At 51.3% G+C, this 21,141-nt stretch overlaps 2 protein-coding genes across 4 annotated transcripts in view; both read left to right on the top strand.

Moving 5' to 3' along the window:
- Positions 1-995: 995 nt before the first annotated feature.
- Positions 996-9,575, top strand: LOC139561600 (uncharacterized). Its single transcript, XM_071378821.1, has 7 exons — positions 996-1,439; positions 1,668-2,000; positions 3,386-3,874; positions 4,487-5,329; positions 5,987-7,108; positions 8,116-8,706; positions 9,549-9,575. The coding sequence occupies exons 1-7, from the start codon at positions 996-998 to the stop codon at positions 9,573-9,575; spliced, it is 3,849 nt and encodes a 1,282-aa protein (XP_071234922.1).
- A 2,234-nt stretch (positions 9,576-11,809) lies between these two features.
- The window catches only part of LOC139561180 (diacylglycerol kinase delta-like), a 99,027-nt gene continuing 89,695 nt past the window's right edge, over positions 11,810-21,141 (top strand). For all 3 annotated transcript variants that reach the window (XM_071378120.1, XM_071378118.1, XM_071378117.1), the window contains exons 1-2: positions 11,810-11,970; positions 16,298-16,869. In XM_071378120.1, the coding sequence (XP_071234221.1) occupies positions 16,681-16,869 (189 nt within the window). In that variant the 5' untranslated portion in view covers positions 11,810-11,970; positions 16,298-16,680. The remainder of the gene's footprint in view (positions 11,971-16,297; positions 16,870-21,141) is intronic.

Raw genomic sequence — 21,141 nt, 5'->3', positions numbered from 1 at the left:
CGGGGCCCAAACGGCTTGTCAAAAGTAGTGGCACTGTGTAGGGCAGGGGGGACTTTACTATATAAATAGTAAAGTTCAGATACCCCCCACAATCTGAAATTGCATTTGTGTCCCTCCCAGTTCTATCATTGGAATGTGATAGAAAACTATGCTAAGATGTGCTTTAGGACCATGCGGACGTATCCAATTGGTCGGGTAGGCTGTCAGAAGTGTTTATTTAAAAAAAAAAAAAATTATGTCCACTTCTAAACAGGGGTGGGAAAAAGTATCCAATTGTCATACTTGAGTAGAAGTAAAGATACCTAAATAGAAAATGACTCAAGTAAAAGTGAAAGTCACCCGGTAAAATACTACTTGAGTAAAAGTCTAAAAGTATTTGGTTTTAAATATACTTAAGTATCAAAAGTGAAAGCATAAATTATTTAAAATTCCTTATATTAGGCAAACCAGGTGGCACAATTATTTATTTATTTACAGATAGCCAGGGGCACACTCCAACAATCAGACATAATTTACAGATAGCCAGGGTTACACTCCAAAACTCAGACATCATTTACCAACAAATCATTTGTATTTAGTGAGTCTGCCAGATCAGAGACAGTAGGGATGACCAGGGATGTTCTCTGTTTAGTGAGTCCACCAGATCAGAGGCAGTAGGGATGACCAGGGATGTTCTCTTGATAAGTGTGTGAATTAGACCATTTTCCTGTCCTGTAAAACATTCAAAATGTAATGAGTATTTTTAGGTGTCAGGGAAAATTTATGAAGTAAAAAGTACATTATTTTAATTAGGAATGTAGTGGAATAAAAGTAAAAGTAGTCAAATACAGTATATATCACAAAAGTGAGTACACCCCTCACATTGTTGTAAATATGTGAGTATATATTTTCATGTGACAACACTGAAGGAATGATACTATAAAGTAGTGAGTGTACAGCTTGTTTAACAGTGTAAATTTGCTGTCCCCTCAAAATAACTCAACACACAGCCATTAATGTCTAATGTCCCCCGTCACCAACTGGCCCCTGATACCAACTGGCCCCCGTCACCAACCCCACCAACTGGCCTCCGTCACCAACCCCACCAACAGGCCCCCGTCACCAACGCCTGTCACCAACTGGCCTCCGTCACAAACTCCACCAACTGGCCTCCGTCACCAACCCCACCAACTGGCCCCCGTCCCAAACCCCACCAACTGGCCCCCGTCACCAACCCCACCAACAGGCCTCCGTCCCAAACCCCACCAACTGGCCTCCGTCACAAACCCCACCAACTGGCCTCCGTCACCAACCCCACCAACAGGCCTCCGTCACCAACCCCACCAACTGGCCCCCGTCACAAACCCCACCAACTGGCCTCCGTCACAAACCCCACAAACTGGCCCCCGTCACAAACCCCACCAACTGGCCCCCGTCTCCAACCCCACCAACTGGCCCCCGTCACAAACCCCACCAACTGGCCTCCGTCACCAACACCACCAACTGGCCCCCGTCACAAACCCCACCAACTGGCCCCCGTCACCAACCCCACCAACTGGCCCCCGTCACAAACCCCACCAACTGGCCTCCGTCACCAACAACACCAACTGGCCCCCGTCACAAACCCCACCAACTGGCCTCCGTCACCAACCCCACCAACTGGCCCCCGTCACCAACACCACCAACAGGCCCCCGTCACCAACACCACCAACTGGCCCTTGTCACAAACCCCACCAACTGGCCCTTGTCACAAACCCCGCCAACTGGCCTCCGTCACCAACCCCACCAACTGGCCCGGTTCACCAACCCCACCAGCTGGCCTCCGTCACCAACTGGCCCGGTTCACAAACCTCACCAACTGGCCCCCATCACCAACCGGCCTCCGTCACCAACCCCACCAACTGGCCTCCGTCACCAACTGGCCCGGTTCACAAACCTCACCAACTGGCCCCCATCACCAACCGGCCTCCGTCACCAACCCCACCAACTGGCCTCCGTCACAAACCCCACCAACTGGCCCAGTTCACAAACCCCACCAACTGGCCTCCGTCACCAACCCCACCAACTGGCCCAGTTCACAAACCCCACCAACTGGCCTTCGTCACAAACCCCACCAACCGGCCTCCGTCACCAACCCCACCAACTGGCCTCCGTCACAAACCCCACCAACTGGCCCGGTTCACAAACCCCACCAACTGGCCTCCGTCACCAACCCCACCAACTGGCCCGGTTCACAAACCCCACCAACTGGCCTCCGTCACAAACCCCACCAACTGGCCCCCGTCACCAACCCCACCAACTGGCCTCCGTCACCAACCCCACCAACTGGCCCGGTATACAAACCCCACCAACTGGCCTCCGTCACCAACCCCACCAACTGGCCTCCCTCACCAACCCAGCCAACTGGCCTCCGTCACAAACCCTACCAATTGGCCTCCGTCACCAACCCCACCAACTGGCCTCCGTCACCTAGCCCACCAACTGGCCTCCGTCACCAACCCCATCAACTGGCCCAGTTCACCAACCCCACCAACTGGCCTCCGTCACAAACCCCACCAACTGGCCCAGTTCACCAACCCCACCAACTGGCCCCCGTCACAAACCCCACCAACTGGCCCCCGTCACCAACCCCACCAACTGGCCCCCGTCACAAACCCCACCAATTGGCCTCCGTCACCAACCCCACCAACTGGCCCCCGTCACAAACCCCACCAATTGGCCCCGTCACCAACCCCACCAACTGGCCTCCGTCACCAACCTCACCAACTGGCCCGGTTCACAAACCCCACCAACTGGCCTCCGTCACCAACCCCACCAATTGGCCTCCGTCACCAACCCCACCAATTGGCCTCCGTCACCAACCCCACCAACTGGCCTCCGTCACCAACCCCACCAACTGGCCCGGTTCACAAACCCCACCAACTGGCCCGGTTCACAAACCACACCAACTGGCCTCCGTCACCAACCCCACCAATTGGTCTCCGTCACCAACCCCACCAATTGGCCTCCGTCACCAACCCCACCAACTGGCCCGGTTCACCAACACCACCAACTGGCCCCCGTCACCAACACCACCAACTGCCCTCCGTCACCAACCCCACCAACTGGCCTCCGTCACCAACCCCACCAACTGGCCCGGCTCACAAACCCCACCAACTGGCCTACGTCACAAACCCCACCAACTGGCCTCCGTCACAAACCCCACCAACTGGCCCCCGTCACCAACGCCTGTCACCAACACCACCAACTGGCCCCCGTCTCCAACCCCACCAACTGGCCCCCATCACAAACCCCACCAACTGGCCCCCGTCACCAACCCCACCAACTGGCCCCCGTCACAAACCCCACCAACTGGCCTCCGTCACCAACCCCACCAACTGGCCCCCATCACCAACACCACCAACAGGCCCCCGTCACCAACACCACCAACTGGCCCTTGTCACAAACCCCACCAATTGGCCCTTGTCACAAACCCCGCCAACTGGCCTCCGTCACCAACCCCACCAACTGGCCCGGTTCACCAACCCCACCAGCTGGCCTCCGTCACCAACTGGCCCGGTTCACAAACCTCACCAACTGGCCCCCATCACCATCCGGCCTCTGTCACCAACCCCACCAACTGGCCTCCGTCACCAACTGGCCCGGTTCACAAACCTCACCAACTGGCCCCCATCACCAACCGGCCTCCGTCACCAACCCCACCAAATGGCCTCCGTCACAAACCCCACCAACTGGCCCGGTTCACAAACCCCACCAACTGGCCTCCGTCACCAACCCCACCAACTGGCCCGGTTCACAAACCAAACCAACTGGCCTTCGTCACAAACCCCACCAACCGGCCTCCGTCACCAACCCCACCAACTGGCCTCCGTCACAAACCCCACCAACTGGCCCGGTTCACAAACCCCACCAACTGGCCTCCGTCACCAACCCCACCAACTGGCCCGGTTCACAAACCCCACCAACTGGCCTCCGTCACAAACCCCACCAACTGGCCCCCGTCACCAACCCCACCAACTGGCCTCCGTCACCAACCCCACCAACTGGCCCGGTATACAAACCCCACCAACTGGCCTCCGTCACCAACCCCACCAACTGGCCTCCGTCACCAACCCAGCCAACTGGCCTCCGTCACAAACCCCATCAACTGGCCCAGTTCACCAACCCCACCAACTGGCCTCCGTCACAAACCCCACCAACTGGCCCGGTTCACAAACCCCACCAACTGGCCTCCGTCACCAACCCCACCAACTGGCCTCCGTCACCAACCCCACCAACTGGCCCAGTTCACCAACCCCACCAACTGGCCCCCGTCACAAACCCCACCAACTGGCCCCCGTCACCAACCCCACCAACTGGCCCCCGTCACAAACCCCACCAATTGGCCTCCGTCACCAACCCCACCAACTGGCCCCCGTCACAAACCCCACCAATTGGCCCCGTCACCAACCCCACCAACTGGCCTCCGTCACCAACCTCACCAACTGGCCCGGTTCACAAACCCCAGCAACTGGCCTCCGTCACCAACCCCACCAATTGGCCTCCGTCACCAACCCCACCAACTGGCCTCCGTCACCAACCCCACCAACTGGCCCGGTTCACAAACCCCACCAACTGGCCCGGTTCACAAACCACACCAACTGGCCTCCGTCACCAACCCCACCAATTGGTCTCCGTCACCAACCCCACCAACTGGCCTCCGTCACCAACCCCACCAACTGGCCCGGTATACAAACCCCACCAACTGGCCTCCGTCACCAACCCCACCAACTGGCCTCCGTCACCAACCCAGCCAACTGGCCTCCGTCACAAACCCCACCAATTGGCCTCCGTCACCAACCCCACCAACTGGCCTCCGTCACAAACCCCACAAACTGGTCTCCGTCACCAACCCCACCAACTGGCCCCCGTCACCAACCCCACCAACTGGCCTCCATCACCAACCCCACCAACTGGCCCGGTATACAAACCCCACCAACTGGCCTCCGTCACCAACCCCACCAACTGGCCTCCGTCACCTAGCCCACCAATTGGCCTCCGTCACCAACCCCACCAACTGGCCTCCGTCACAAACCCCACCAACTGGCCCGGTTCACAAACCCCACCAACTGGCCTCCGTCACCAACCCCACCAACTGGCCTCTGTCACCAACCCCACCAACTGGGCCAGTTCACCAACCCCACCAACTGGCCCCCGTCACAAACCCCACCAACTGGCCCCCGTCACCAACCCCACCAACTGGCCCCCGTCACAAACCCCACCAATTGGCCTCCGTCACCAACCCCACCAACTGGCCCCCGTCACAAACCCCACCAATTGGCCCCGTCACCAACCCCACCAACTGGCCTCCGTCACCAACCTCACCAACTGGCCCGGTTCACAAACCCCACCAACTGGCCTCCGTCACCAACCCCACCAATTGGCCTCCGTCACCAACCCCACCAATTGGCCTCCGTCACCAACCCCACCAACTGGCCTCCGTCACCAACCCCACCAACTGGCCCGGTTCACAAACCCCACCAACTGGCCCGGTTCACAAACCACACCAACTGGCCTCCGTCACCAACCCCACCAATTGGTCTCCGTCACCAACCCCAACAATTGGCCTCCGTCACCAACCCCACCAACTGGCCCGGTTCACCAACACCACCAACTGGCCCCCGTCACCAACCCCACCAACTGCCCTCCGTCACCAACCCCACCAACTGGCCTCCGTCACCAACCCCAACAACTGGCCCGGCTCACAAACCCCACCAACTGGCCTACGTCACAAACCCCACCAACTGGCCTCCGTCACCAACCCCACCAACAGGCCCCCGTCACCAACGCCTGTCACAAACCCCACCAACTGGCCCCCGTCACCAACCCCACCAACTGGCCCCCGTCACAAACCCCACCAACTGGCCCCCGTCACAAACCCCACCAACTGGCCCCCGTCACCATCCCCACCAACTGGCCTCCGTCACAAACCCCACCAACTGGCCACCGTCACCAACCCCACCAACAGGCCCCCGTCACCAACGCCTGTCACCAACACCACCAACTGGCCCCCGTCACAAACCCCACCAACTGGCCTCCGTCACAAATCCCACCAACTGGCCTCCGTCACCAACCCCACCAACAGGCCCCCGTCACCAACGCCTGTCACCAACACCACCAACTGGCCCCCGTCACAAACCCCACCAACTGGCCTCCGTCACAAACCCCACCAACTGGCCTCCGTCACCAACCCCACCAACAGGCCCCCGTCACCAACGCCTGTCACCAACACCACCAACTGGCCCCCGTCACCAACCCCACCAACTGGCCCCCGTCACAAACCCCACCAACTGGCCTCCGTCACAAACCCCACCAACAGGCCCCCGTCACCAACACCACCAACTGGCCCCCGTCACATACCCCACCAACTGGCCCCCGTCACCAACCCCACCAACTGGCCCAGTTCACCAACTCCACCAACTGGCCTCCGTCACCAACGCCCGTCACCAACACCACCAACTGGCCCCCGTCACAAACCCCACCAACTGGCCCCCGTCACCAACCCCACCAACTGGCCCCCGTCACAAACCCCACCAATTGGCCTCCGTCACCAACTCCACCAACTGGCCCCCGTCACAAACCCCACCAACTGGCCCCCGTCACCAACCCCACCAACTGGCCCCCGTCACAAACCCCACCAATTGGCCTCCGTCACCAACTCCACCAACTGGCCCCCGTCACAAACCCCACCAACTGGCCCCCGTCACCAACCCCACCAACTGGCCCCCGTCACAAACCCCACCAATTGGCCTCCGTCACCAACCCCACCAACTGGCCCCCGTCTCAAACCCCACCAATTGGCCCCGTCACCAACCCCACCAACTGGCCCCCGTCACAAACCCCACCAACTGGCCCCCGTCACAAACCCCACCAATTGGCCTCCGTCACCAACTCCACCAACTGGCCCCCGTCACAAACCCCACCAACTGGCACCCGTCACCAACCCCACCAACTGGCCCCCGTCACAAACCCCACCAATTGGCCTCCGTCACCAACCCCACCAACTGGCCCCCGTCACAAACCCCACCAATTGGCCCCGTCACCAACCCCACCAACTGGCCTCCGTCACCAACACCACCAACTGGCCCCCGTCACCAACCCCACCAACTGGCCTCCGTCACCAACACCACCAACTGGCCCCCGTCACCAACCCCACCAACTGGCCTCCGTCACAAACCCCACCAACTGGCCTCCGTCACCAACCCCACCAACTGGCCCAGTTCACCAACTCCACCAACTGGCCCCCGTCACAAACCCCACCAACTGGCCCCCGTCACCAACCCCACCAACTGGCCCCCGTCACAAACCCCACCAATTGGCCCCGTCACCAACCCCACCAACTGGCCTCCGTCACCAACCTCACCAACTGGCCCGGTTCACAAACCCCACCAACTGGCCTCCGTCACCAACCCCACCAATTGGCCTCCGTCACCAACCCCACCAATTGGCCTCCGTCACCAACCCCACCAACTGGCCCGGTTCACAAACCCCACCAACTGGCCTCCGTCACCAACCCCACCAATTGGTCTCCGTCACCAACCCCACCAATTGGCCTCCGTCACCAACCCCACCAACTGGCCTCCGTCACCAACCCCACCAACTGGCCCGGTTCACCAACCCCACCAACTGCCCTCCGTCACCAACCCCACCAACTGGCCTCCGTCACCAACCCCACCAACTGGCCCGGCTCACAAACCCCACCAACTGGCCCCCGTCACAAACCCCACCAACTGGCCCCCGTCACCAACGTCTGTCACCAACACCACCAACTGGCCCCCGTCACAAACCTCACCAACTGGCCCCCGTCACAAACCCCACCAACTGGCCTCCGTCACCAACCCCACCAACTGGCCCCCGTCACCAACCCCACCAACTGGCCCCTGTCACCAACCCCACCAACTGGCCTCCGTCACAAACCCCACCAACTGGCCTCCGTCACAAACCCCACCAACTGGCCCCCGTCACCAACGTCTGTCACCAACACCACCAACTGGCCCCCGTCACAAACCTCACCAACTGGCCCCCGTCACAAACCTCACCAACTGGCCTCCGTCACAAACCCCACCAACTGGCCTCCGTCACCAACCCCACCAACAGGCCCCCGTCACCAACGCCTGTCACCAACACCACCAACTGGCCCCCGTCACCAACCCCACCAACTGGCCTCCGTCACAAACCCCACCAACTGGCCTCCGTCACAAACCCCACCAACAGGCCCCCGTCACCAACGCCTGTCACCAACACCACCAACTGGCCTCCGTCACCAACCCCACCAACTGGCCTCCGTCACAAACCCCACCAACTGGCCTCCGTCACCAACCCCACCAACAGGCCCCCGTCACCAACGCCTGTCACCAACACCACCAACTGGCCCCCGTCACCAACCCCACCAACTGGCCCCCGTCACAAACCCCACCAACTGGCCTCCGTCACAAACCCCACCAACAGGCCCCCGTCACCAACGCCTGTCACCAACACCACCAACTGGCCCCCGTCACAAACCCCACCAACTGGCCCCCGTCACAAACCCCACCAACTGGCCTCCGTCACAAACCCCACCAACAGGCCCCCGTCACCAACGCCTGTCACCAACACCACCAACTGGCCTCCGTCACCAACCCCACCAACTGGCCCCCGTCACAAACCCCACCAACAGGCCTCCGTCACCAACACCACCAACTGGCCCCCGTCACCAACCCCACCAACTGGCCCCCGTCACCAACCCCACCAACTGGCCTCCGTCACCAACCCCACCAACTGGCCCCCGTCACCAACCCCACCAACTGGCCCCCGTCACCAACCCCACCAACTGGCCCCCGTCACCAACCCCACCAACAGGCCCCCGTCACCAACGCCTGAATTCTACAAATTTTGCCATGGAGTGGAGAAGATAGTGAGCTGTTTGAAGTTTTTAATATGATATCTGAGTGTCAATGATTAGCGAAATCAATGGGAGGTAATTCAGTCATGATTACTACAAGTTCAGATAGCTGGCCACTAAACTTCCTGAGCAATGTAAAAACAATGCAGCTAACGTGGCTAATTGAGTGACTGTCAGTGACTGACATAACGAGAGAAAACGGTTGATGCGTAACTAAAAACTTAGAAATGACACTTTGTGCATTCTACTATTCTGAATCTCAACAGTAAGTTCAGACCCCGACTGAGTAAGAAAACACACACATACACACAATTAAAGTCATAGGCAGAATTTCCAATATGTTCAGGTCCCGTGTGGCTCAGTTGGTAGGGCATGGCGCTTGCAACGCCAGGGTTGTGGGTTCATTCCCCACGGGGGGACCAGGATGAATATGTATGAACTTTCCAATTTGTAAGTCGCTCTGGATAAGAGCGTCATGTAAATGTAAATGTTCAATAAGGGAGTAAATGTACAGTAAATTTACAACAGACCATCAACACTAGAGGGCCGCAAAGAGCCACATGATGTTAAATACATTATCGCCAATCATTTCCAATCTGGTGTGTGCTTGTGTGTGAGTTTCTGTGTGACCTAGGTATCCTATTTTCAGATCTTTGTCAACTCCTTACCTCCTTAGCTCCTTACCTCTGTCTCGGAAACAAGAAAGACCTAAAAGGCTAACAGAGAGAGAGAGAGAACCAACCTCCTTCTTGTCTTACTGTCTCAGCTGATTATGCTACCATGTCCCAACTCCACTAGGTCCATGTTTTCACGTTATTAAGGGCCTGTCACAGCTGATTATGCTACCATGTCCCAACTCCACTAGGTCCATGTTTTCACGTTATTAAGGGCCTGTCTCAGCTGATTATGCTACCATGTCCCAACTCCACTAGGTCCATGTTTTCACGTTATTAAGGGCCTGTCACAGCTGATTATGCTACCATGTCCCAACTCCACTATGTCCATGTTTTCACGTTATTAAGGGCCTGTCACAGCTGATTATGCTACCATGTCCCAACTCCCCTATGTCCATGTTTTCACGTTATTAAGGGCCTGTCACAGCTGATTATGCTACCATGTCCCAAGTCCACTAGGTCCATGTTTTCAGGTTATTAAGGGCCTGTCACAGCTGATTATGCTACCATGTCCCAACTCCCCTATGTCCATGTTTTCACGTTATTAAGGGCCTGTCACAGCTGATTATACTACCATGTCCCAACTCCCCTATGTCCATGTTTTCACGTTATTAAGGGCCTGTCACAGCTGATTATGCTACCATGTCCCAACTCCACTATGTCCATGTTTTCACGTTATTAAGGGCCTGTCTCAGCTGATTATGCTACCATGTCCCAACTCCACTAGGTCCACGTTGTCAGGGGCAACCACTGGAAGGAAGGAAGTAACATACCAGTATCAATTTGATGAAAGATGACTCACAAAGGTGTGTAGCCTACAGTATATCTACCATTGGCACCAGGGACAGAGAGAGAGAGAGAGAAGGAGAGGGAGAGAGATGTGAGGGGAGGGAGAGAGAGAGACTTGGGGGGAGGGAGGGAGAGATGTGAGGGGAGGGAGAGAGACTTGGGGGGAGGGGGGAGAGAGATGTGAGGGGAGGGAGAGAGAGAGACTTGGGGGGAGGGAAGGAGAGATGTGAGGGGAGGGAGAGAGAGAGACTTGGGGGAGGGAGGGAGAGAGATGTGAGGGGAGGGAGAGAGAGAGACTTGGGGGGAGGGAGGGTGAGAGAGAGACTTGAGGGGAGGGAGAGAGACTTGGGGGAGGGAGGGAGAGAGGGAGATGTGAGGGGAGGGAGAGAGAGAGACTTGGGGGGAGGGAGAGAGAGAGATGTGAGGGGAGGGAGAGAGAGAGACTTGAGGGGAGGGAGAGAGACTTGGGGGGGATGTGAGGGGAGGGAGAGAGACTTGGGGGAGGGAGGGAGAGAGATGTGAGGGGAGGGAGAGAGAGAGACTTGGGAGAGAGACTTGGGGGGAGGGAGGGAGAGAGATGTGAGGGGAGGGAGAGAGAGAGACTTGGGGGAGGGAGGGAGAGATGTGAGGGGAGGGAGAGAGACTTGGGGGGAGGGAGAGAGAGAGACTTGGGGGAGGGAGAGAGAGAGACTTGGGGGGAGGGAGAGAGATGTGAGGGGAGGGAGAGAGAGATACTTGGGGGAGGGAGAGAGACTTGGGGGAGAGAGAGAGAGAGATGTGAGGGGAGGGAGAGAGACTTGGGGGGAGGGAGAGAGAGAGACTTGGGGGGAGGGAGAGAGAGAGACTTGGGGGGAGGGAGAGAGAGAGACTTACGGGGAGGGAGAGAGAGAGACTTGGGGGGAGGGAGAGAGACTTGCGGGGAGGGAGAGAGAGCAAGGCTTTTCCTCAGACGCCTTCACACCTGGGGTCCTGGCAGTCCTCTTAGACCCCAGTCAGATCGAAGATACTGCTGTGTAGTGTGTGTTTTGTTTGTGTGTGTTTGTGCCTGCGTATCTCTTACCGTGTGTGTGTATGTGGTAGGTGTGTATGTGGTAGGTGTGTGTGTGTGTGTGTGTCTGTGTGCTGATCAAGGGAGTCATTGATTTAGGTTCAGATTGCAGATGGGAACAAGTAACACAATACAGTACTATGGTAATACAATATGGACTTTAACAGTCTGGAAAGGATTGATGAAACGTTGATGTCAAAAAACAAACAACAATTTAAGAGGTAAAGGCTTTTACCATACTGGATAATGAGTAGCCTAAAGGTTATTCATACAAGTTGTCCTATGTAGGCCACACTTAATCAATAAGGCCCAGGGGGTCTAAGGGCTGTTTTTACGCAAAATCACCCTCATTCCTCTGCCCTCGTATCTCTCTCCTCCCACCCACCTGATTCAATCAAATCGCCTCCGATGCTATGCGTGTCAAGTGTTTTCCTGTGACAGTAGAGCGAGAGAACCAGAAATGTGACAGCTCAGTCGTGTTGCAGGATTTAAGCAGAAAGACAGGCACCCAGGTCGGGCAGAAGCAGTGGGAGACGCCGCTGTAGACCACCGGAACGGAGGTAAATATTTAATATGCCCGGGTAGAATACAGATGCATGGCATCAACGCTTGATCCGGTGTTGGTTCCACGGGATGCTTAAACGAGGCTCGCGTAGCCCACCGGATTTTGATGATGGGGTTTGTAAGCTTTAGAATCGAAACGGTTTTGACTGAGCGTCGCCGGTGAACAGAATAAATTCATGAATGAGTTGATATATTAACTAATTAATTAATGTTATTGACATCCGTGTTTCGTTTATACCACGTCTGCCTCCAGCGTTATCATAGAATAAATGATCAAACGTTGTCACTCGTGAGCCGCCAGCTGGCAGAAGCCCCGGTCGAAGCAATGAATGTTAACAGACAAATCCGTTTCGTTTCTTTTTAACGATCCGTTTAAACGCGCATAACCCTACTGTATCGTCATATGTTTGATACTTACTGCGTTTGGCTACAGTAGGCTAGATGGTCGTTGTGTAGGCTAGCAACACGTCGGTTAAATTCAAAAAGCTGAAACCAAGGAAATGGGGACACACGCTTGAGACCCATGACAGTCAGGTGTTGTATTAGCGACTGCAGGTAACCACAGATCCATATAAACTATTTTTTATTGTGATAAGACTTATAAGGGACAACTACAGATGCTAATGCGAATACAGAGCTCAACCAGTGACAGTGCACTTTCGCCCAACAACTGTCTTAAACGGTATGTAGGTAGAAACATAACCACATGTGGATTTGCATTAGTATACCCATCAAAAGTCCCAATGCAAAGTTAAACCTCACGTTTCTATTCTGGAGTTAGTACATACAACTGATCAGTCATGTTGGAATGTTTGTGTGATGTACTACAGTTGAAGTCGGAAGTTTACATACACTTAGATTGGAGTCATTAAAACTCGTTTTTCTACCACTCCACAAATTTTTTGTTAACAAACTATAGTTTTCGCAAGTTGGTTGGGACATCTACTTTGTGCATGACACAAGTAATTTTTCCAACAATTGTTTGCAGACAGATTATTTCACTTATAATGCACTGTATCATAATTCCAGCAGGTCAGAAGTTTACATACACTAAGTTGACTGTGCCTTTAAACAGCTTGGAAAATACCAGAAAATGATGTCATGGCTTTAGAAGCTTCTGATAGGCTAATTGACATAATTTGAGTCAATTGGAGGTGTACCTGTGGATGTATTTCAAGGCCTACCTTCAAACTCAGTGCCTCTTTGCTTGACATCATGGGAAATCAAAAGAAATCAGCCAAGACCTCAGCTGCAGGAAGGACTGGTGCACTTCACAAAATAGATGGCATCATGAGGCTGGAAAATTAGGTGGATATATTGAAGCAGCATCTCAAGACATCAGTCATGAAGTTAAAGCTTGGTCGAAAATGGGTCTTCCAAATGGACAATGACACAAAGCATACTTCCAAAGTTGTGGCAAAATGGCTTAAGGACAACAAAGTCAAGGTATTGGAGTGGCCATCACAAAGCCCTAACCTCAATCTTATAGAACATTTGTGGGCAGAACTGAAAAAGTGTGTGTGAGCAAGGAGGCCTACAAACCTGATTCAGTTACACCAGCTCTGTCAGGAGGAATGGGCCAAAATTCACCCAACTTATTGTGGGAAGCTTGTGGAAGGCTACCCAAAACGTTTGTCCCAAGTTAAACAATTTAAAGGCAACGCTACCAAATACTAATTGAGTGTATGTAAACTTCTGACCCACTGGGAATGTGTTGAAAGAAATAAAAGCTGAAATAAATAATTCTCTACTATTATTCTGACATTTCACATTTTTAAAATAACATGGTGATCCTAACTGACCTAAAGAGACAGGGAATTTTTACTAGGATTAAATGTCAGGAATTGTGAAAACCTGAGTTTAAATGTATTTGGCTGAGGTGTATGTAAACTTCTGACTTAAACTGTATGTAGGATGCTGTAAACCAACCTATTCCCTATAATGTAATCTCCAACAGAAATACCTTCTGATGTGTAACTTCAAATTCAACCAAAATCGTTTGCACCCATGACTAATGGTTTCAATTTCACCAAACTTACAAGCAAATATTTCATGAATGTATTGTTACAAATCAACTTGCAAGGTTGGTAGCCAACTAGTCTGCTAACGTTAGCCCTACTATCCTGCTAACGTTAGCCCTACTACCAACCTGCCAGTGGTGGGCCGTCAGGGCCTGCAAGGCCTTCTCTGCTGGCCTAAACATCATCAGAATATAATTTTTTTTTAAATATATTTTCCCACAAATATGTATTAAATTATTCCCCAGAGTAAGAGTTATACTCTTCATTTCATAGCTTTCCTCTTGGTTGCACTGCTTCCAGCCCCAGGTTGAGATTTGGAGGGCTGGTCTTTACGTTAGATCTTTTATCCAATCATATTCAGCCATCATGTGTTGCCAGGGTTCTAAAATCTGCCCTCAGGCCTTCAGAATCAACAGTGCGGGCGCTTGTAGCTTAAAGTGAATGGAAATTAAAATTTTGTGTCAACCAATCAGCTTTAGAGTTGGCTATTGTACGCCTGCTGGCTGGCTCCAGTGTTACACAGGAGCCAGCTAGCAGGCGTAGGGCGTCCACGTCTTTTGATTGGATTACCAATATTGAGAGGCAGGTCCTATGGGCAGGTCTATGCAGATCTAGGAAACTAAATTTGATAAACGAATTAATTCGCGTTCTACTGTTTTTTGAACCCACAATGGCGGAAGGAGGAGAAGATATCGATTTGGTCGAGGATATAATTATAACGCCATTCTCAAGACGAACTTTTCAAGAAAAGTTAGACATTGTAAGGAGAGGTCGCCCGACGCCACAAAGCCTGTCACAGGCGGGAAAGGGGTTCGTTCGTTCGCCACTTTCAAAGTTTCAACTATGAGCGCTGTCAATGGCTCACAGGCTCCGAGAAGCACTGCAAACTGTACTGCTGGGAATGCCTATTATTTGCAAGTGATCGATTTGGTGTTTGGAGCCACACTGGCTTTGCAAACTTGAGTTGTCTAACCAAGGCAGCAACGAGACACCAAAGTACGGCTGGGCACTTACAAGCAATGGTGCTTTTGAAAACGTTTGGGGACACCAGAGTGGAGCTACAGCTCTCACTCGTCCTGCGTTATGTGACGGACACGGGAGTCAAGGAGCGATTTATCCGGTTTGAAGATGTGACAAGCGGCAAGCGAGCTGATGACATTGCCGCTCTTATTTTCCGTTTCTTGGAGGAAAATGAATGTAGTCTGGATAAAGTTGTGGCACAGTGTTTTGATGGCGCAGCAGTCATGGCATCTGGACTCAATGGGGTGCAGGCTAAAGTTAAGGAGAGGGCACCGATGGCCTTATTCATTCACTGCTATGCACATCGACTAAATTTAGTACTGACTCAAGGAGCCTCAAAGCTTAAAGAATGCAAGGTCTTCTTTGCCAACCTCAATGGCCTTGCAGCATTTTTCTCACGATCCCCTAAGCGCACGCAACTGTCTAATAATCAGTCTTTGGTGAGTAGGCATACAATGCATGTTATTTTTTATTAAATGTGTATGTATGTTTCGCATTTTATTTCGTTAATATTAAATAGCCTATATATTAACAAAATAAAATGGCAAATAGCCTATGTTGCAAATTATTTGTTTTCTTTTATTTTCAGTGAATAGTTATGTGTCTTTATCATCACGGTGAAACTGCTTTGGGTGCGACAATGCGCTGTTTAGTGAACACACTGTATTTATTTTTTTGGGGACTTAAAGCTCAAAGTTTGTGGACCAGAAATGGATAGAAGAAGAATATTAATATAACTCTGTTGCACTCGACTATGTTCTTGCCTATTAGTTGAACTGTACTGTATTGTACTCTTCCCCTGCAATTCTCTGAAAACAATGTCAATTTCAAGGTGACGCAACGCCTGGTTATACTGCGTTTCTGTCTAAATGTATAGTGTCTAGAGCCATGGCATCTAAATGATGGTAATAACAGGTGGATTAATTCGGGTGGGACTGTGTAGGACCTCACTGAAGGCCCAGGCGCCAGGCCCACGGCACGCTACTGCAACCTGCTAACATTACGTTAGCACTGAATGAGTCAGCCAGTCAGCCTTTTGCAAGAAGTCAATGTGGTGATGAATGTACACAGTGGGACAGTCCCTATGCCTTACCCCAATGAGTGAGAGTGGCACAAGTTGTGGACGAGGACATTTCAAACTGATGAACTCTAACTGCCATACGAGACATTTCAAACTGTCCAGCTCTCCAGGCAAAACACTGGGATATTTAAAACTCCAACTACCTAACTGTCAACTGGCACTTTTCCTTAATAATCAAATATGTATCATCCATCTTTTCAGAACCTGTCGCCTTAGATCAACTTACGAAGCGCGAAGATTGAAGACAGAAGAGCGAGTCTGGTCACACACGTCACATTGTCTCCTCCTTCTCCCAAGTCCTTTCCTTCAGTCCTCCTTCTCCCAAGTCCTTTCCTTCAGTCCTCCTTCTCCCAAGTCCTTTCCTTCAGTCCTCCTTCTCCCAAGTCCTTTCCTTCAGTCCTCCTTCTCCCAAGTCCTTTCCTTCAGTCCTCCTTCTCCCAAGTCCTTTCCTTCAGTCCTCCTTCTCCCAAGTCCTTTCCTTCAGGCCTCCTTCTCCCAAGTCCTTTCCTTCAGGCCTCCTTCTCCCAAGTCCTTTCCTTCAGTACTCCTTCTCCCAAGTCCTTTCCCTTTAAACAGCCACCATCATGGCTTCCAAACTGAATCCGAATGTCCTGTACGTCCAAGAACCACGGGAGTCTCTCTCATCATTGGAAACTGACCACCTGGCGCACCCCGAACCCGGTGAAGAGAGCTCCGATAGTGACGGAGAGCCGGATGAGACGGAGCAGAAACTAATCCGGAAGGTGTCCACATCGGGACAGCTACGAGCCAAGGTAGGATAGACAAGAATGCAAACACACACACACAGTGTACACACATACACACACACACACACAGTGTACACACACACACAGTGTACACACATACAGTAGTGAGATCTGTTGTGTTGTGCTTCATTGTGCTGTGGCATTATAGGCCTATTTGTCTCTTCATCACGAGAGCTTAAAGAGATTCTCCGGTACTTTTGTGTACTTTTTAGCCAGTAGTTCTGAAAGTAGCACTCACGAGCCAAAAGTGGTCCACGGAAATTGCCCACTACGTCACATAGATTTAAATACGGATTTTAAAGCCTTTGAGACAATTGAGACATGAATTGTGTATGTGTGCCATTCAGAGGGTGAATGGGCAAGACAAAATATTGAAGTGCCTTTGAACGGGTTATGGTAGCAGGAGCCAGGAGCACCGGTTTGAGTGTGCCAAGAACTGCAACTCTGCTGGGTTTTTTCATGCTCAGCAGTTTCCCATGTGTATCAAGAATGGTCCACCACCCAAAGGACATCCAGCCAACTTGACACCACTGTGGGAAGCGTTGGAGTCAACATGGGCCAGTATCCCTGTGGAACGCTCTGAATATTAGGAAGGTGTTCCTAATGTTTTGCAGAACCAGTGTATGTGCAGATATGTACATTGCTCTCTCTTTTACGCTGCTGTGTGTACATCTTGCTAGCTGTCACTCAAATGGCGAGGGGCTAAAGCTCATTGGTTGAACTCGAATTGCTAGGGGGCTGGCCCGCGATGGGGGAAATGTAGGAAAATGGCACAGCTTCCAGAAAAACACTTTCAAACAAGGGATTTCGTGGCTAATTGAGGTAAGACAGTAATTCTGCTCATAGATTATGCGTGTATGAACTACACATTGACATGTCCAGCCCAAAGCGGGAGGTTTTAAAAATACTCATTAGTTGCCTAAGTTCAGGAGCATGTCTTTAACTGGGGAATTGATCCTGGTTAGGATAGTAGGCCTACTGTAGGTGTACTGATCTGTAAACACTCTCACACACACTCTCACTCTCTCTCTCACACTCTCTCTCACTCTCTCTCTCACACTCTCTCTCTCTCTCTCTCTCTCTCTCTCTCTCTCACTCTCACTCTCACTCTCACTCTCACTCTCACTCTCGATCACTCTCTCTTTCTCTCTCACACTCACACAGTCTCTCACTCTCTCTCTCTCACTCTCACACAGTCTCTCACACACTCTCTCACTCTCTCTCTCACTCCCTCTCTCACTCTCGCTCTCACTCTCGCTCTCACTCACTCTCTCTCTCGCTCACTCTCTCTCTCGCTCACTCTCGCTCACTCTCGCTCACTCTCGCTCACCTCTCTCACTCTCTCACACACTCACGTCTCACTAGTAAATTATTAATAATGAATTGTTGAATAAGACAAACCTTTGTTTGAGGTTGGTCAAACATTGACAGCGATTTCTGGGTTGAATTGTAACAGTTATTGATTGGTAGTCATAGATCAGGGTTCCCCAACGGGTGGCCCGCGGGCCAAATTCGGCCCGCAGGTGGTTTTATTTGGCCCGCCAAGTTTTCTTTAGCGAAAAACTATAGATTTATTTATTTTAAAGACTGTAAAAATAGGAAATCAGCTCCAAGTGATTTTAATTTTGGAAATCTATCCCCAAGTATTACCATAATAATAAAGAGCAGTTATTGTATACAAACTTAAGTTTTGAAACGATTGTGTAGTCTATTATATCTGTTTGGGCTTCTTGCTGTGACTTTGATGTCTACAAATGATTTAGAATTATGTTCCGGCCTCCTGACCATCTGCTCAAGAAAACATTGGCCTGTGGCTGAATCTAGTTAATGATCCCTGTCGTAGACCATCATGGATCAATATGGAGCCATACCTGTCACCTATATGTTGTTGTCATGGTGATGTTTGTTCCCAAGACTTCTGATTCAATCAGTGACTCATTGTTGGTCAAATCCCAAATGATACCCTATTGACCTGTGACCCTTTACCTTTGACCAGAGCTATAGGGGGTATTTGAGATGGTTCGTCTGATACTGATGTGTTGATGATGCTGTCTTGGTCCAGGTACTCTTAAAAATATATCTAATATTTTTTTTTAAATCTCAACTAACGTGGATAAATAAAGGTTAAATAAAATATACTGTATGAGAAGGACATCATCTCCTGCGGGACAACATCTATTGATCGCTGGTTGTATTGATGATTGGTTAGGTGATCGTTGGTTAATTGTTCCATGTCTGGTTTCTTTCACATGTCTCTGGCTGTGGTAATTTTAGATAATCAATAGTGTGGTTTTGAGGTAATCAATATTGACATGGATCAGAAACCGTAGAATGTGTTTCTCCTCATTGTCCCCACACACACAGTAACTATTATCAATGCCTAGATTGTAGGATCGTGGGACGATACCAGTATTTTTTTTTATTTTTATTTATTTAACCTTTATTTAACCAGGTAGGCAAATTGAGAACACGTTCTCATTTACAATTGCGACCTGGCCAAGATAAAGCAAAGCAGTTCGACACATACAACAACACATAGTTACACATGGAGTAAAACAAACATATAGTCAATAATACAGTGAAAAAAAAAATAAGTCTATATACAATGTGAGCAAGTGAGGTGAGATAAGGGAGGTGAAGGCAAACAAATATATGTATAAATAAATAAAATAAATAAATAAAAATATAAAAGGCCATGGAGGTGAAGTGAATACAACACAGCAAGTAAAATAAAACTAAAAAAAAACCCTGGAATGGTTGGTTTGCAGCGGAAGAAAGTGCAAAGTAGAGACAGAAAATAATGGGGTGCAAAGGAGCAAAATAAATTAATAAAATAAATACAGTAGGTAAAGAGGTAGTTGTTTGGGCTAAATTGTAGATGGGTTATGTACAGGTGCAGTAATCTATGAGCTGCTCTGACAGCTGGTGCTTAAAGCTAGTGAGGGAGATAGGTGTTTCCAATTTCAGAGATTTTTGTAGTTCGTTCCAGTCATTGGCAGCAGAGAACTGGAAGGAGAGGCGTCCAAAGGAAGAATTGGTTTTGGGGGTGACTAGAGAGATATACCTGCTGGAGCGCGTGCTACAGATAGGTGCTGCTATGGTGACCAGCGAGCAGAGATAAGGGGGGACTTTACCTAGCAGGGTCTTGTAGATGACCTGGAACCAGTGGGTTTGGCGACGAGTATGAAGCGAGGGCCAGCCAACGAGAGTGTACAGGTCGCAGTGGTGGGTAGTATATGGGGCTTTGGTGACAAAACGGATGGCACTGTGATAGACTGCATCCAATTTATTGAGTAGGGTTTTGGAGGCTATTTTGTAAATGACATCACCGAAGTCGAGGATTGGTAGGATGGTCAGTTTTACAAGGGTATGTTTGGCAGCATGAGTAAAGGATGCTTTGTTGCGGAATAGGAAGCCAATTCTAGATTTGACTTTGGATTGGAGATGTTTGATGTGAGTCTGGAAGGAGAGTTTACAGTCTAACCAGACACCTAGGTATTTGTAGTTGTCCACATATTCTAAGTCAGAACCGTCCAAAGTAGTGATGTTGGACAGGCGGGCAGGGGCAGGCAGCGATCGGTTGAAGAGCATGCATTTGGTTTTACTTGTATTTAAGAGCAGTTGGAGGCCACGGAAGGAGAGTTGTATGGCATTGAAGCTCGCCTGGAGAGTTGTTAACACAGTGTCAAAAGAAGGGCCAGAAGTATACAGAATAGTGTCGTCTGCGTAGAGGTGGATCAGAGAATCACCAGCAGCAAGAGCGACATCATTGATGTATACAGAGAAGAGAGTCGGTCCAAGAATTGAACCCTGTGGCACCCCCATAGAGACTGCCAGAGGCCCGGACAACAGACCCTCCGATTTGACACACTGAACTCGATCAGAGAAGTAGTTGGTGAACCAGGCGAGGCAATCATTAGAGAAACCAAGGCTGTCGAGTCTGCCAATGAGGATGTGGTGATTGACAGAGTCAAAAGCCTTGGCCAGGTCAATGAATACGGCTGCACAGTATTGTTTCCTATCGATGGCGGTTACGATGTCGTTTATGACCTTGAGCGTGGCTGAGGTGCACCCATGACCAGCTCTGAAACCAGATTGCATAGCGGAGAAGGTGTGGTGGGATTCGAAATGGTCGGTAATCTGTTTGTTGACTTGGCTTTCGAAGACCTTAGAAAGGCAGGGTAGGATAGATATAGGTCTGTAGCAGTTAGGGTCAAGGGTGTCCCCCCCTTTGAAGAGGGGGATAACCGCAGCTGCTTTCCAATCTTTGGGGATCTC

This window comes from Salvelinus alpinus, chromosome 31, assembly GCF_045679555.1.
Source record: "Salvelinus alpinus chromosome 31, SLU_Salpinus.1, whole genome shotgun sequence".
NCBI lineage: Eukaryota > Metazoa > Chordata > Actinopteri > Salmoniformes > Salmonidae > Salvelinus > Salvelinus alpinus.
Note: the sequence above shows the minus strand (reverse complement) of the source record. Positions and strands in the feature narration are given on the sequence as shown.